Raw genomic sequence first — 18560 nt, forward strand, 5'->3', positions numbered from 1 at the left:
ATTAATGATGTGGAAATTTAATCGCATAAAGTCTATTGTACCAACCTATGATATTTAAGAGTGAGTAATGATTTGATGTGTTTAAATTCTCAAAAGCCTAAAAAAGGAGGAAAGCAAGATTACTTGATTAGTATTTATATAGATTTCTACAGTACTACATAGTGAATGCCTTGTCTATGAAAACAACACTATATGTTTAATTTTCTATGGTGGGGTGATAAGGTCGCCATGGCCTTGAAAATCAGGGACATCCTACTGATAGACAGAAGACCCCTATGATCGCTACAATAAGATCAACGTGAAAAGACAAAGACCTTGGAGTCTGTGATGGATTCCTGTGGCGGACTGTAGCAAGTTTAAGTCTCTACAAGTCCACTTTATACTCTAATTTAAATTCAAATTATTGGAACCCACCGAGTGTCTGGGAACTTTGTGTTACAGTGAAATGTAATGCAGATGATTTGCAATTTGTATTAAGTTTTTGATTAAACTTGCAAAAGCGGCAGCACAGTCTGTAGCAGATGTGTGGTGAGCATTATGATAATGAGGATATATTACTTACACATTAAGCGGTTGCCAGGCCGGCCACTGTGCTTTCATTTTGATGACTGTAAGGACCTCATCACCCTGCAGAAGAGAGACAGACAAAAAGACACAAAAAGTCAATCTCGGTTCCCCGAAATAATCGACATTTCACGCTTGAACCATCACGCTTTACAGGTGAATGATTAAAAAGGATCAATGGAAGACTTTTGCCATTTTCACACTTTAATCTATAAAGTCATTATGGTCAGTGGATAGAGACGGTCTGTGAGGTCAAAAGGTTCCCCTTCTTGGATTCGGCTCTGCTTAAGATCATCAGCCTCAACTTGCATTTGAAAAGTGAGCAATGGTTATGACAAAATATATGCATACAAGGACCACCCCTTGTCATTAAGCAATTTAATCGATTGAATTTAATTAAGAGATATATTTTGTGTCATGTCATTTAGTTGGTTTAATTGAAAATGTTTTATAAACATGTTACATTTGCGCTTGATGTTCTACAGACTCTTGTGCACTGTTAAAGGTAAATTATTGAGTAAACACTCAGTACAGGCGTGAAAGTTATATAGTAATGTCATTGCACACTTATATCCAGTTTGCCTTCTACCATGTCCCTGATTCTATGTGAAAGCAGCATGAGTCTTCTTAGAGTCTTTCTTTTTTTTTTTTTGCACTTAACAACATGTTTCATGCTACATAACTGTTGCTTAATTTGATTGATGCTGGACAGTATTTACTTTTTTTTTTTTTTTACTATTTTTCTTAAAACAGTTTTAATAATAAGTGAAACAGTAATACAACTTGTTGGGAATTTTACCAAGGTTTATCATGAAACCAGTAATTATTTCATTCCTGATAATTGATGGGGTTACGCACATAATATCTGAAGTGAGGACCTCAAGGCCCATTTACAAGAGTACAATATCATGAAAACCAATAAAAAAAAACAACTGCACAAACTGAGCATGGACACTACAGGCTTCACAAATGCAGCTTTTATTGTGGAGCTGTTGTATCTAACCCCTTTTGGCTACCATGTTTTGGCATCATTGAAAAAATGAAGTACTACTCCTTTTGAGCCAGGTTTGTGTTACCTTTGGAACAGAAGACTGTTTTTGCCCTCAGGTACAAAGATCATGGTGAAAATGAATTCTGCCAGTGAGAGAATCGATCAGAAGCATCGAGTCAAAAGCTCACAGAGGGGTAGAAGACACCGTCATAAACGCTCTCTTCAGACACAACACATGAAAAGTGTTTACTTTTTATGGAAATTGCTGCATCTCATTAAAAATAAGGTGTGTAGGTATATTCACATTGTGCTAAGTTGTTGCAATAATCTCAATAACCCCACTTCCTGTGGTCACAAAATAATGTTTGTTCCAGTTGCCAAATTGTAAGCACCCCCATCTCTTGCTACATGTTATTGAATTACTCTGCAGCAAATCTGACAGGCTGATAATAAGCACAGCAGACTAATCCTATTTCAGATTCAAGGTTGTTACTGAGGCTGTGCCTGTGCTAAGGATTCAAATACTGTATCATGTACTCGTGCTTTTTGAATCGTTCCATAACCTGACATAGTGTTGCAATCTTAGTGAAGCTTTGCACTTCAGAGTAAACATTTCAGTCAGCATTAAACAGTATTCAGCGAGACACTTGCAGACCTAAAATGAATAGCTGTTGACAAGTGTGAAAATAAAAAACAAGACGTGAATTCCAACATTTTGTTCCTCTACGGGAGGAAACATGTTTATCTTTCTTGAAGATTCAACAGAGGTGTGACAGTTACGCAGCCTGTCAAGATAATGCAGGTGAATATACAAAATGAGAGAATTTTGTTTTTATCAGGCCATCTCTCTCTTACATGTGATCTAGGACAAATGTGTTTACTATCAACTATCCCCTACTAAAGATCAAAAAGGAGCTTGGAAATACAGTTCTAATGAAGAATAGAGTTAGCAAACATTACTGTGAGACCTTTAGAGAACCATACCTCACAACCAGCAATGTCCAAGATGGTGACAAGGATCACTATTATAGTGAGTTGGGAAAAAAAAGACCCCTGCTGTTTTGGCAGTCATTTGTAGAACAAACTGAACTGTTAAGATGCGACTCATAACTGCTGAAAAGGACATATTTCATGTTTTGCACCTGCAATCCCCAAAACAACATAGCAGTTTTCTCTGTCTCTCACTACTTTACTCTTGAACATCCAAAAATAACTTTACCTGATGGGCATATATACAAAGGGGTTTTTGAATCAGCCTTGCCTCCTAAAATTGTGAAAACGTAGCATGATTCTGCTTTGAAGGTGAAAAAAGGTGAGAAAAATGCATTTCTCCACTATGAAGTGGTTATAAAATATCAAAGTGAAGACCAGTGTGTGGATTTGTGAAGTGGTGCAACTCTGAACCTCTCTGATAAGAATATTTGTTTCTTCTCAGGAGAGTCTGGATTCTGCTCCTTCCCCAGAGTGTCAGTAAGTCATGCTGGAGAGGGCACCATTTTTAACGGGGATCAGAAGGGCTGATATGATTGGATGTAATTGATGCTAGCTTTTAACCATTCAAGAGATATCAGTGGGCACACTACGTGCCTCTGGTCATGAAAATACCACAAGAAAACTGCAAAGTATAGCAGAAAAACTAGTTAGAATCACGCATAAAAGTAAAAATTTAAATCACTTAGGAATTATAATGATGTAGTTTGTATCAATACGAACAAAAAAAAACAACAACTCTTTTTGCATTTATAAGTAGAGCTTCAAGTTTCAAGCTGTCATGCTCATTAGCTACATCACCCCACCACTAACAGGTTGTCAAGTAGATGCTCAAGCCCTAAGACCTTTCAATTAAAATAATCATATTTTAATTTCATTGTTTACTGTACATGTAATATGCACGGGTTATAATGATATAAAACTGTTGTGGGAGTAAGCCTCAAAATGAAGACTGACGTATTCACTTAATTTCATTTCATTTTAGTTTCATATATAAGGACAACACATATTAATCAATGTTTTTGCAAATGTGCCAGTGTTGTCCATCTGGCTAATTTTCAGCTGTAGTCCTTTGCCATTTTACCTCAACCTCTGACACCGGCCTATTCCCATTCCCTCACAAGAAGGCTGCTAATACACTGGTCACATCTTTCCAGCATCAGAGCTTTATCAGGACTGTAGGTTCAATTATACATATTTGATACCAAATCAGCTTTGGTTCTTGAGCTGGTGCCATCTAACAAATCGGTCCAACTTTTCACCAGTTTTAAGTGGAACCATTGTAATCAAGGATGACCTCCACAGATGGTATTGCATATGGAAGTAAAGTATATGGTAGTGCCAAGGTGGCAGATTGCATTGATGATTACCTCTACCTGCAAGCTTTTGTTCCTGTCTTGCAGATATCTTGGACTAACTATTTAAGAGATAACTGTAGGTTTTTCTTCCTTTGATGCTTTCTCAATTGATGAAAAAACAAACTTTAGACACTCATGTGGAGCTGGGACAAATACAGTTGAATAAGTTAAAAAGTCTATTTTGAGAAGATGGCTTTTTGCATAAAAAACACCCCCCAAAAAAAAATAGTTTCAACACTCGGTCTTAGGTTAAAAGCTTTTTAACCTAATTTAACAGCATTTGTCCCTGCCCCGCACAAGTGCCTGAAATTTGTATTTTTTTTCATGTGCTGAACCCTTCCTTCAAGAGCACCTGCATAAACCCTAAAAGGCATCTAAGCAAAACTGCCTACTTATACACACACACACACACACACAACTGTTGTATATGTTAAATCACATGAATGTGATCACTTTTGGTTTATAGACATTCATGAGAACAATTACATCAACAATCAATAATCCCATTAAAATTGTCTCATAATAGCAGCAGAGCTGCAGAGTAGAATCTCACAGTTGGCTCTCATTCCTTCAGCCATAATTGAGTCTTCAGTCAAATGTGGAAAGTCTCAGTAGGATCAATATAGAGGATGTGATCCAATATTTCCCATCATTACTTACTAATTACCAGAAACCCATCACTTAGTAACTCCCTGGACATTGTGATGGAATGGATAAGTTTCATAATTAATTGCAGACTTGTCAGTTCACTGTCCGCAAGCGATGCTGTAGCCAAAGGCTCATCTGCCCCTCGGGAAAGATGTATTCATTTTTTATTTCCTTATACATCAACTGACATCATCAGTGACCTTCTCTTTTTGGTAAAGATATATTTGCAGCATTGAAAAATGTTTTTATTAAAACTATATTTAGTGCTAAAATGTACTAGTTTGCTTAATTAACTTTTACATACATCTTAGAGTCGCACGGTAATAAAATAAATCAGCAATAAGATAATTTCGGATTCACTGGGTTCAGATTCACTATGTTTGTGTAGCAAGAGCATTTTGTACGTGTAATTTGCTCTTACCTTGCTTGAGCTAAGTGCTCAGATTTTTCATCTTAGTCACGACAAGATTTATGCAAATCAAGAGTATTACACAAACAAGTAGCCTCCTTCATCATCAAAAGCACAGCTTGCGAACTTCAGCAAGAATATTAATCTACCAAGTCAGGGACCCTTACACCATAATGGTCTACTTTGGCACTGATATGAATTACTCTCTATGTAATACAAGTTCTCAGGTATTCCTTCATCTTTCTTGACATTGTTCTAGCAGAAAACATCTTTGATTTTTATTGCGTTATATCCTCCATTTTAAAATAGATGTACTTCACATTCACATAAAACAGAATGAAATTTAGACAGCTGAAGCCATTTAAATTTGTATTTCTATTTTACACATGTAATGTTTATTCCCAAGAAATGTTTTTTATTGTTTACATAATTTAAGCAGAACCAATGCTGCAGGCCTCCTTGGAGGCTGCAGGCACTTTGCGTCTGCAGAAAGATACAGTATATTGGTAACTCACCAGATTGCAATGAAATTCGTAAGGTCTGCAGTCAATGATTGCTAATGGCTCTGGTGCCTCTTTTATCTAAAAAAAATCTTCTATAAAGTCTTCTATAAATAGTTCTAGATTTAAATAGCTGTTAAAAAATGCAATAAACAGACTTGTCTTCATAATCTTTCACAGGAAATTTCTTGTCTAGTCTATAAAGAGCCATATAATTCCTCAAATAAATCTGAAATATTAAAAACCATCAAAGTTGAAAATATCAGGTTTTCAAATCACTACCAACAATATTATATGAAACAAGTTATAATAATTTTATCATAATAGTATACATATAGTCAAAACAGGTACAAAAAGATCTGAATACTTTCCCCTCATCAAACATGGATATACGTAGCATTATGATTTATCAGTTCTGTATAAACATTTACTAAAATCTGGGCTTCACTTGCCTATGTTGCAGTTTGACTTGCATAAAGGTTTGAATTCTAACTTTCACAACTGCATTACTAATATTAAGCTGTGCTGTTTTCCTCTCATGTATACAATCGTAAGCCTTCCTTCATTTGGACTCAAAGGCAGAAAGCAGCAAAACTTCAACGTGTTCTTCCATTAGATGTATCAAAATATGTTGCAATAAATTAACTTACTTTTACCGCTTCGCACAACTTTGCCGTTGGGTTTAATGACTGGTAGCACAGAGATTTATTGGCTTAATGACAAAATTTGCAACAGATCATTACCTTGGCACAGTCTTAATGCATTTCTAAACTGACAAGTATGAGTGTCGTTTATTCAGTTAAACCATTAGTATTCCAGAGATAAAGATAGAAGAAAGTTGCTGCCTGCTTTTAAAAAGAGTGACGATGACCGCCAAAGAATGACACACACAAGAAACATATAAGAGAAATGAAGGAGCAGGTTCCTGTGTGACAGGTTCATACAAGGAACAATTTCACAAACTGCTTACATGTTCTTTCACAACTTCAAAAATTTGAACTTAATGTAACAGATTAAGTTAAAGGTTAAGTGCATAGGATTTAGAGGGATATATTTGCAGAGATTGAAGATGACATAAAAAGTATATTTCTTTTGGCCTATAATTACCAAAATCTAAGAATCGTCTTATTTTTTTTTATTTTTATTTTTTTGATCTTAGAATGAGCTGTTTATGCCTACATAGAAGGATGGTCCTTGTCCACAGAGTCCGCCATGTTTAACTGCCCAATTTCTACAGTAGCCCAGAATAGACAACTGGCTCTTTCACGGTGGCCACCGGGGTTAGCGGTCACTCAGCAATGAGCTGAACAGCATTGGAAAAATAGTTTTTGTAAAGTGAAACTTCTTGATTCAGTGTGTTTACTCGTTTAAATCACCAGGTCAGTTTGTTTTGGAGAGGAGGAGACCTCTGCAGATAATTTGGTTCATGGTACAAATGTCCTGAATGTCTGAATCTTATGTTATCAGAGAACATAAATGAGCACACATCAGCAGGTGTAAGTGTTTGGGAAGAAGGAGATCTCTGATGATAATTCAGCTGCTTATAAAAACTCCCAAGCAATGCATACTGAAGGAAACCTAACCTGGAGCTCATACTTGTTACCAAGGAAAAGATTCAGCTGGTTGCAGTCTGCAATCCTCACCACTAGATGCCACTGAATCCTACACACTGCTAATTTAAAAATCCCCTTTCATATAATTTTTTAAACCATTTGCATCCACTAACAAAAGATATGCTATTACAGATGGACATCAAATAACAGCCACCTTAAGGTACAGGTACCGTCTCAATAAAAATGGAATGTGCCTTTCGATCTAAATCGCTATCTGCATAAAAGTACAGAACTTCCTGGCTGCAAAAGTTAACTTTTTTCTTTTATAGTAGAAGAAACCATGTTTTCCCGTCCAATGCATCACGCTGCTACAAGAAAACAAGACTGCAAGAGGTGCAGAATCCCCTGCATGTCTCGTTGTCTCTTCTTGATAAAACCACAAGGGAAGGTGCGGTGCATAATGATAAATTCCTGGAACCATGTTTCTGCCTGCAAATGCAACACGACTGTCAATGTAAACAATGAAATTTGGAAACATGTTTTCCTATTGCGTTCTCTATTTAGCTGTTTTCATAAATATTCCATCTTTGCATAATTTATTTGCTATCTGAAATGTTTTTTGCACATAAGGGGCCACCATAAATTTCAGAAGAGTAACCGAAGGATCTTTTGATGAGCTGGTAATTGGACATTACCCCACTAATTAAAGCCTTCCCACTGGCAGAATTATTTCTAAATCCACTCCCTGCCTTTCCTCGTATGTCAAAGGCAGGCAGAGAGGGATAGAATTTCAAAGATTATGTGTAAGTAGACCTTCTGCTGCTCAAATGGAGTGGATTTCCACTAATGACAGGGATGTCTAAAGCTGAACCCCATTAGCAATGTAACTTCTCCCCTGCTTCTCCTGCCCCGCACACACAGTAGTTAGCTTTTCAGAGGGCCTGTCATTTTCTTCTGCTAATTTAATATTGAGCAAAAAATCTATAATTCTGTTGCATCTTGCAGGGTGGCAGCTAAGGGACAAGGTCTTAGGAACTCATTAGGATGGACTTGAGAAGTGTGTTTTCAATTTATATGCTTTAGAACAGCGAGCCATTAGCAAAGAATAAACATATTGCTTCACATTTCAAGGATGCAATTTCACTGTTTTCTCACTTTTAATTGAATTACCAATTTATGATAGTGTTTATGCTGGCTAAGTTGCATGACCCAAAGTCTCATTAACCTCCTTCAAAACATGTACTGCTTCAAAACATGTTCCAGTCAGTCAAAAAATAATGCTGATTTAGTGCCATTTTGAATAGATGCATTTAGGAAATACGGCGCTTTCATTACTTGTGCAGCACCACAGAGTTCACTGAATAACTGAATACTGATGCATTACAGTGCTCTTTTTCTCTTCATGTTTTTTGTTTTGCTCTGAGCACTCTGATGTTACCTTTGACATTGTTTTATTGCCATTCCACAGAGAATGACCATTACTCTCACAATTTGGCTAAACATTTGAAGGGAATGCAAATCTGTTTTTGTAATCAATCATATTGTATTGAGGCATCATGTTGAGCATCACAATACCAGTGTCATTAATCACTGTCAGACCACAGCAACCGGACACATCTGTCCAACTGGACAAACACCAGGGCTCCAATCACAAAATACAAAGAGTGACTTATTAAAATATTCCATACAATAACACAACATCTGCTCCAAGTCAATTATCTCACCATGGTGCAGAAAAGCTAAGGCACATTTATCAACGTCAGGCAAGTGACTTACTCCTTATTCGTCTTGTTTTCTTTAATCCGAGAGAAGCACTCTTATGACCTCTGTGTTATGTGACAGAAAATTCAATTAATACTCTTTGAATAACTGATAATCCAAATTACACATGTGGCAGAGAAGTAAACCATTATGAATTATTCTGTTTCAAAATATGAAAACCCTAAAAAGAAAGCAAAAGTATGTCATATTGCTGATGATTTTTGTTAAGTTAGACAAGCAACATGCTTTTTATTGTGGCATCAAAAGTCTTCACCTCTTGCTCTTTTTCAAAAGGCATTTTCTAAATGCATGACTCATCAGTGACACATCTCACACAGGCTCCGCCCCCTACTAGGCAATACTCTCCTATAATCACAGGCACACATTTGCCAATTGAATTTTGCATAAATGTGGTTGGCCAGTCAGGATGTATTCGAGCTTACCTTAAAAAAAGTATATATATATATATATATATATATATATATATATATATGTATATGTGTGTGTGTGTATATGGCAGTCTCAACATCCTGTGCTTAAAGAGCTCGGGTTACAATATAGTAACCTTATTTTTGCCCTCATTCTTTCTGAGCTGTTTACATGTGTAATGAAAATAAATATTCCACTAATATTTCTGTGTAGATGTAGCTGTGCATACTCCAATGAACGTGCCTTAAGAGAGGAACAGCTGGAGCTGCTTGTGCCATTTTGCTCCGTTACATCAAAATAGGATTTTTACAAAGTTTCCCACCAGAGGGGGACTTGTTTGACTATGCAAGCACAACTTCACTCTATTATTTCTTTAACCACCTTCTTGAAAAGTGTAGCATTGCTATATCTGTCCATATCTAAAAACCTGTCAACATCCAAGTCTTTCATAATGTTTAGAAGTAGCTGTATTTCTCCTTCCAACCAGATATGTGGGCTTTTATTCCAGGCATTTATCTCTACCCTACAGCCTCGCAAACTCTTGGCAAGTTGGTTGGAGTACAATGCATGGCAATGCACAGAGCTGACTGTAAACAGGCAAGAGGGTGTGTCACACACTGCAGTAAAAACCCAAACTGAGACTGAGACGCATATTCTGCATGAGCTGTATGCATGTCCAAAGAATGCTCCTTTAACTTAAATAATATCCAAATATCCCCCATGTCTTCTTGAAAATGCTTTATCTGGAAATTTAGAATATCTAGACACTCTCTACAAGACCAGTATCAAATTTTAAATATTATCATACTTAGAATAAAAGTGGAACATTACAGTGCATGTAAGCATAGTCTGAGTTAAATCAAACTGGTTAATGTTTGTGCTGTTTTTTTTTTCGAGACAGATTTACTGATGCAGAAAATGTCTGCAAAAGCTGTACCGTTTAATATTTTTTCAACTGAACTGGTTTGATTTCGATTACAAGCAAGGATCCATAACGTCACATCTAAATTCCCTTATTTGATCACTCCTCACTGCTCACTTGCTTGACCTGGAAATCATTTCGGTCCACCATCATGAAGGCTGTTCAAATGCTCTTATTTCTGCTCTGTGGAGCGAGCAGCAAGGATCGAGGAGGGAATCTCTGAGGAGACATGAGCAAGAGACCAACAATCATGGAGGTCTTTTAGGCCGACACACATTTTTATTGGAAATCTGCTAGTGACTGGACACTGCAGCCTATTTGTCTGAAAGCACATGACAGCACTACAGTTTTAATGAGAGAATTAATGGACAGATCACAGAAGCAGATCAAGACTCCCATGCTTTAGATTTCTTCCATTTTCTGATTTACCAACCACGCCTGATTGATAATGGAACCATAAATAACATTCAATTGACCACGGTATGTCATTATTAGTTGGAAAGTCCATACATGGACGAATACATCTCAACAACTCCAAACCATCAAAAGTCACCTGAAATGTTCAATTTGACTGACAGCTGATCCAGCATGCACACAGCTTTAGAACACAGTGTCATTTAACCATCAGATTGTGATCTTTGTCTTGCAGTTTCTCCGAAACGCAACATATCATGATGTTATTGGGAGTTATGATTTCCACCCATATGATGCCTTAAAGAATATTTTTTCAGTTCAACTTCAAGGTTGATTTACTTCTTAACTTTTGCTTTTTCCTCTGATTTAACCTTCACGACTGCAGTTCTGTCATTAATACTGATTCTCAAATATACAGACAACTAACAAGGACATAAAGTCAATATTTACATAATTGTAACTATTAAAATTGGCTTCTCCTTAATTTGTTTTTGATTTTGCTCTTGACCTGTTGAATAGAGACACTATGTGATGGACATGAGCCCATTGTCAGAGGCCCCTGAACCCCAGAGGCCAAGTCCATCCTGCTGGGGTGGAATTGCCCTGTCGTAGTCCCTCACACTGAGGAGATCAGCCATGAAATTGGCTCAAGCCAGGCCGAGGGTGTAGTCTTTAAATACTGCCTCAGTTAGATAATACCCAAGTAGTGCATGGTTCTCTCATTGGCACAGAAAACCTTAGCAACCCTCACGTCTTTTCCCTTTTTTTCCATTACCAGGACAACTGTGCAGGGTTGTTGTTCTTCATGCCCACTGGAACTCTTGTGCTTCCCAGGCAATACCTTACTTCACAGCGAGGACTTGTGAAGGATGTAGGATTTATTACAGGTCACGTTTTGGTAAAGTTACTTTTGCAATAAACCATCTAGACTTCTCAGGTCATCTGGGACAAGTCTATTTTATTTTCCCAGAGTCAAAACTAAACACAAAGAAGCAGCATTCAATTTCTATACAACATAGTATGTCTGGAAAAACTCCAAGAAAACTGCAGGTCTGCTGCAATTTTCAGTTATTCTAAGCCAAGAATCAAGAATTTTCTTGTCTGCCACTGCCTTTTAATAAATCACATAATTATTAATTTCATATGCGGGGTTAATACTGGACGTGGAAGTGTCATAAACCATGCAAATTTCCCATGCAGCACAGCTTGCTTCCTTTTGGCATCAGTGTTGATGCTCACATTGACACGCACACACACACAAACATGGACATTCACAGACAGACACACAGAGACACACAAGCAAACAGAGACAGAGCTCTGCATGTGATTAGAAAGGAGCAGAAGAGCAGAATCGCTTGCTAACCGGCATGGAGAAATGTGCTCCTGGTGTGAACTGCCAAGTGATTGATGACGGATGGCTGCGCAACAATTAACATAGCGGGACTCTTCCGTGTCCAGAGTGGACCCCACACTGCAACTTTTGTGCTTGTATCTTCTTCTATAACAGCCAGTTTTTATTTTCTATTCCTGTGGCTCTTTGATGACTGTTTTTAATCATATTTAAATGTCGTTTCATAATGTGAATATTTTGAATTGTGTATGTAAAGCCTTTGAATTGCCCTCTTGTTTACATGTGTTATATAAATGAACTTGTCTGGCCTCACTATTTCTGCATGTTCCATCCATGACTCTCTGGTCTAGCTCTGGCTATATTTACTCCTGCTTGATTGACCTGTGAGTAACCAGACATGTTGAGATGTTAATGGTGACACTTATGAAAAAGTCTGCATTAGAAATAAGTTCAAAGTGTGGATTACTTGTAATAACTTCCCAAATAGCACAGTAATATAAGATGTATAACTGTGATTGCTTGTGAATGTGTGGCAATCACCGCTTAGGTGCCGGATTTCAAAGCAACCACTAAAAATAAACATGTTGAGTTGTCTCATGGCACAGGTGTTCTCTGAGAAATATATTCTTGTTAAACTGTGTGTGAGTGTGTGTGCACATTTCCATACATGGAATTGTGTCTGTATGCATGTCGATCTGTGCTGCACCTGAGTCTTTTATTGACAGGATGGCCTGATTACATACCTGCTCATGCATTAATTAGCTTTCAAATGCCAAACTGGTTGTACACTGTAGGTTATTCTGAACATCTGTGCAAGTTTATATTTGTGCATGTGTGTGCATGTGTGTGCATGTGTGTGTGTGTGTGTGTGTGTGTGTGTGTGTGTGTGTGTGTGTGTGTGTGTGTGTGCGCGTGTGTGTGTGCGCGACAGGTTCTGACACCAACGCAAAGCACTCCGTGATCTGTCAAGTACTGCAGTGGATCACAGAAAGCTGATGGCTGCTGTCAGCAAATAAACTCAACCATATTTTGAAGGTGAGGCTATAAGCAGAGTTTTCATTAACCCCTGCAATGCTGAGCTAACGATTTGGTACTATGTGACTATGTGAACATTGACTGATTTACACTGTACAGTATATCATCATCATCATCATCAGCATCATCATCATCAACAACAACACCATCAGAACTACAAGTTCAATGTGTTCTGGCACTGTCACCCTGTCACCCTGTCATCGTCATCATCAACATTATCATACTACAACACATGTACTGTTACTGTTCCCATATCATCATTGTCCCATTATCATCATTCGTAATATACAAACAACGCAGTTACCTCCTTCTGCTATTTAGTGTTTTAAGCATGAATAGAGACACGAATGAAGGAATTTTTATACATTTTTTGGCAACAGGTACCTTTTTGAGCTGATCTAATCCAATACAAACAGCCCCAGAATAAATCTTATATTTGTGAAGTTCATCATGTTCAGAATTAGTTGACACTTTATCAAAGGTGTCAATTTAACTCTGCACCTCTACATCATTAAGACATGACAGCTACAATTTGTTGTTAGCAAACAATAGGGTATTCTGGCATTGTTGACAGTTCAACGACAAAATGAGACAGAAAAATAAAAAATAAAAAACTGACTAATGTTCTGCTAATATGATGCTAATAAGGTAGCATTTCTCAGTGTCTACCAATAAAACTAGACAGGCAGAAGGGAAACTTTGAGCTTTTTTCCTCTATTTTTATTTCCAGAAAATGAAAGCACTTTGTGTAAATGTACAGGGAATACCGATAGAGAGAAAATTATGCTTAAAAAGGCGTACACTCTGCCATCATATCACAGATACAAGCGTTAAAAGGAGATCATTTTCTCATTGTGGAGATGCCTCTCTGTGGGGTGAGGGATGACACAGTTTTGTGTTTCATTATATTTTGGCTTGCTTGTCATGAATTTGTTCAGTTGCAGCATCTTCGTCCAAGGATAAATAAAGAGTTCCTCAAAAAATGTGCGATTGTTAATACTTATTCTTTTCTCCTATACTAGAAAATTTTAATCTGCCTCTGGCTTGCTATTCATGACTTGTACAAATGCACATCTTGTGATTTCTAAATTTGTGTTCATAAATTGTGTTTTTTCCTAGATCCTTTGCATCAGCTGTATCAAAAATATAAATGTGAGAAATTAATAATTTTCAATGTGTTCAGTAGCCATTATTATCTTCAAAAACGATAGATAATGCCATAATTTTACTTTTCCAGTGGCTCTGAATGAGATGTTTAGGGACACTGGGAGCGTAGATTAGACAGCATACAGACTGAGACAGGAAAAGAGTGGACCATTAAAGAAATGATTGCCGTAGGCAGCAAAAGATGACAGTTTTCTTTCATGCTTTTGTCTTCTTAGAGAGTCATTAGTATCACAAGTCTAGTATGATCCCTGGAATTACTGAAAGAAGTTTTCCCCTTTGAAAAAGATGTCTGAGGTGTCATTCTGAATTACATTATCAAGCCCCATTTTTCCATTCCTATATATTCGCCTGAGATTATGATAGAGCCAACCTCCCTGAAAATGAGTGCGTATCTGGCGGAGCAGAAAATAATGAAGGTAAAGAGCATAGTTAGTTTTCTAAACCACTTGTATTTTCTGATGATGGAAAACACAGCCTGCAAAGAGACTGCTCTGTCTTAAAGCCTGCAGGCTGAAATCAATTGGACATGTGTAGAGAGGGTGGGCATATAGATCCTAAGTATTGAGTAACTATTCAGTTATATAGTTACATGTACATTTGATGCTTTTTTTGAGAGAGAGAGTTTTGAATGTGACAGGTGTCACGTTTAATGTAACTATCAATTTTATGCAGAGCAGACAATAAAAGAGCAGTGCGTAGCATTTAGTGGTATCTAGTAGTGAGGACTGCAGATTGCAACCTGCTAAAACCTTTCCGATATGCCAAGCATGAAATCCCAATTACAATTCCTTCATTATTCGGGAGGTATTTACTGAAAGCACAGTACTACACAGAAGTCTCTTCCTTTCCAAAACCACTGGACCAGGTGATTGAAACTGGTAAAAACACCAAATAATGCAGTTTCACATCCAAAATCTGTGGTTTTCTAATGCTGTCCGGCTCATCATGGAGGGGCTGCTAACTACGGTGACCGATGCAAAAATGTGAATGGCTCAATCTAAACACAGTGTTTGAATTGTCCACTTTGGGCCACTGTAGAAACATGGCAGTGGACGATGACCAACTCCCTGTGTAGATAGTTACTGCTAATTCTAAGGTAACCAAAAACAACAATTCTTATTTTCAGAATAACAAACACTAAAGAAAACATACTTTTAATACTATATTCCATTTCTGCCAGTTTATTCCTTAAATTTAACACACTAAACCCATAGGGATGAAATCCATGTTGTACACACAAAATGGCTTTTTTTCGCATTTTGGCCACTCTACTTCCATTTTAAAAGTCATATTGCATACTGGTCCCTAAGCAGCAGTTTTGTATGGCTATTAAAACTTTACAAATTGGTAGAAAAGGAGACAAAGCATAAACAATAGTACGGCCAAAAGAGAGCAATTCAAACTTAACTTAGAGCAAGAGCTAAGAAATGTTTATGTATTTCACATATAATGAACGTCACACAAAAGTATGCTTAACGCTGTTCTAAAAAGATGTTTTTTAAAAAAGACAGCACGAGCGTTATAGTGACTGAAGGGAAACATTGTGGCTGACCAACATTGGCATCAAAAGAAAGTGCAAATGACTTGTCAGGACTAATTAATTCTCTACTCATAAATCAATTCGGAAACCCATTATCGAGTAAATAATTGATGCGTTTGTCACTTTTGCCTGCAGCTACACAGTAACAAAGTTGTCATTTGTGGATGTTAAATATTAAAATTTTAAGGACATGATTTTTTATCATTCACCTTGTTAGCATCTTTCCATGGAGATTGCCTGGTAAATAATTAAAGTCAGTTTCACAGCAAGTTCTCTGTAAACAATGGCACATCACTCTCCTGGTTAATATGTGCACATTAAATCGCTGTACATTTAGCTACTGTATCATCTAAGCTCTTAACATAAACAAAAACCACATAAGCATTATGCTAAAAATAACGTCACACGTCATCTAAGGAGAAATGAGTCTTCATCATGCTGTCAGCAATTTGTGTCCATATGTTGGTGACCAAAAAGCAAAATTTATGTTCTTTCAGAGGATGTGTCCTGTCAAATCAATCAAATCAAGGGTCCAGCAAAACATAACGGATAAACTGCGTTTTGAGGAGCACAATTTACCAAATATGCTGCTCTGCAATTTCTGGTAGTGGCTTCAAGCTTTCTATTTGATTAGATGTAGATGTAGACAAAAGGCACAAATCAAAGTCTAAAAGGGTACAAAGACAATATTCCACAAATCAAATCACACTACACCTAACATCCCAGTTTACTCAAAGAAAGCTCAGGAAATTATCGCTCAACTAAAAACATAATTAGACGAAGAATATGTTGGGCTTCAAGGCTCTGAGAGTGTGAACCTGCTAAAAGGGTGGATATTCACAGTATGAACAGGTTTCTTTCCCACCTGTGAAACCTGACAGCTGGTAAGTTCAGGTTACTGAAGCATTAATATATATGCAAAGACTTCATCCGTAGGTAGCTGGTATGTAGTCTAGCTTCGACTTGTTTCTATTTCTTAATATATTTCCTCACTCAAACAAACTGGCTTATGTTGTGAAAAAAGATTATTGTAAAAAGCTCAGTGGAGTCATTTCCAGAACAGAGAACTGCTTGTATCCATTAGAGAGGACACATCATGCAGCGCAGATGACATACTCTCTCATCTTGGAGGGAAAAGATTCATATTGCATGAATAATTTCCATCTAGTCCTGACAAGCGCAGTGAACCTTCATTTGCAATGCTTGATTTAGCATTTGTAATTCCCTGTTAGGCAAGAAACGGCATTTACACTGGCATCATCGCAAATAGGAAATGGTTAGGAATGGAGTTACAGTTTTTTATGTGGTTTAATATTGCCTGTTTGCTCTACTGACATTTGTATTGGTTTATTATATATGTGGGCTGAAAGGCAGCCATACTGTAGTCAATGTGTTTTCACACTGCAGAATGAATGATCCAAAACAAGTAACACTCAATCAACTACCTTGAACGTGTATAATAATTCTGTTTCAAGCAGTTAAACACAACATTTCTGTTCTGAAAAATGTTATAATATTAAATATACATAAATATTAAGACCAAATATCTACTTTTTAACCTTTATTTAACCAAGTTGGTCCCATTTAGATTAAGAATCTCTTTTCTAAGGGAAACCTGGCCATGACAGTCAGCAGTCAGAACACAAAGTTGTAGACAGAGACACAGAGGGGAGACAAAAACAGCTACACTCAATTATTTGCTCATGCGGGGGCTTCTGTCTCGGGCTCTTTTTAAAAATGTGAGCTAACCTGTGTTACTGCCTGGGAAACTCTTGATGTGATGCAAGTGCCAGAGCGTGCGCATAATACGATGCAGGTTTGCTAGTTTATTAAGAAATACTCTCCTCATCACTGTTTTAATCATACCAAGGAAATAAAATTTAAACACAAATATAAATTGTAGACCGCCTGCTATGCCTTTGGAAAGAAGCCAAAAGCGTCAATCAGGTATTCTGCACAACTTCCCCATTCAGGGTTTTTTTTGCGCTTCCATGGGATCTTAGGGGAAACACTGCAGTGAAATCTATTTGTCTGCAAATACATTACACAGATAGTGAAGCGTACCTAAGCATTAAATACACAAACATCTAAATTAGACTAGAGACTTAAGTCATGAGCACTGATTTGGATCTAAGAAAGCAACACTGACTTTACATTTAAGCTGAACAAAACGAAGTATAGCTTAATTCAGCCGGATGAGCAAGAATGGAGCCAGAGGAAACCAAGGCATTTTTTACACCATTTGAGATCGATATAAAACACAATAACAAAACAGTGGACTGGCCCATCTTAATCAATTCTAGCAAAAAGTTTCAATTCAATAAATGATATCCACACTGACAGTAAGCGTCATTGCATCAGCCTACATACAGTCTTAAGATGTGTTAAGAGGACCCAACAGTTAAACGATAATGTCTGTTTGCTGTTGGATGGACTAAACAAAAAGGCCTTTAGGGGGTGTGGTGATGGAAAAAAAGAAGGTTTCAGTAATCTTAATGGATCTTATCTATAAACACCTGGAAACACATGGTCCATACGTGCACAATCTGTTGGCTGAATTTAAATCATCTTCTAGCATCCAATAATCTTGACATGACTATCAACAACCAGCCGACTCTGAGGATTAAGAATGTATTATCAGGAAAGGAATGTGTTCCCATCCACCTATTTTCAATTTGAACGTGAAAAAACCTTAATAGAAACAAGAAAAGTTGAGATTTTGCAAAAATGTCTTCACTGAAGTGAAAAGTTACTCCATCTTGATGACCCAAATCCTGGTTAGAAATGTGCATTTATTTGTATTTTCTTCTACTGATTCTCTGGTATTGTGGTTAAAATTTGGCACTGCATTTGAATGGATACCTGGTGTCTACTAAGGGCCGATCCTCTTCCACTACCAGAAATGCATAGGTCCTCCAAGGATGCGTT

The 18560-nt window shown here is 37.2% G+C and overlaps 1 protein-coding gene across 2 annotated transcripts in view; it reads right to left on the minus strand.

Moving 5' to 3' along the window:
• Positions 1–18560, minus strand: part of spon1a (spondin 1a) — a 151798-nt gene that overhangs the window by 32030 nt on the left and 101208 nt on the right. For both annotated transcript variants that reach the window (XM_088078728.1, XM_042489072.2), the window contains one exon: positions 563–627. In XM_088078728.1, the coding sequence (XP_087934854.1) occupies positions 563–627 (65 nt within the window). The remainder of the gene's footprint in view (positions 1–562; positions 628–18560) is intronic.

Source organism: Plectropomus leopardus, chromosome 1 (assembly GCF_026936395.1).
Source record: "Plectropomus leopardus strain MGB_pleo_1.0 chromosome 1, ASM2693639v1, whole genome shotgun sequence".
Classification (NCBI taxonomy): Eukaryota; Metazoa; Chordata; class Actinopteri; order Perciformes; family Serranidae; genus Plectropomus; species Plectropomus leopardus.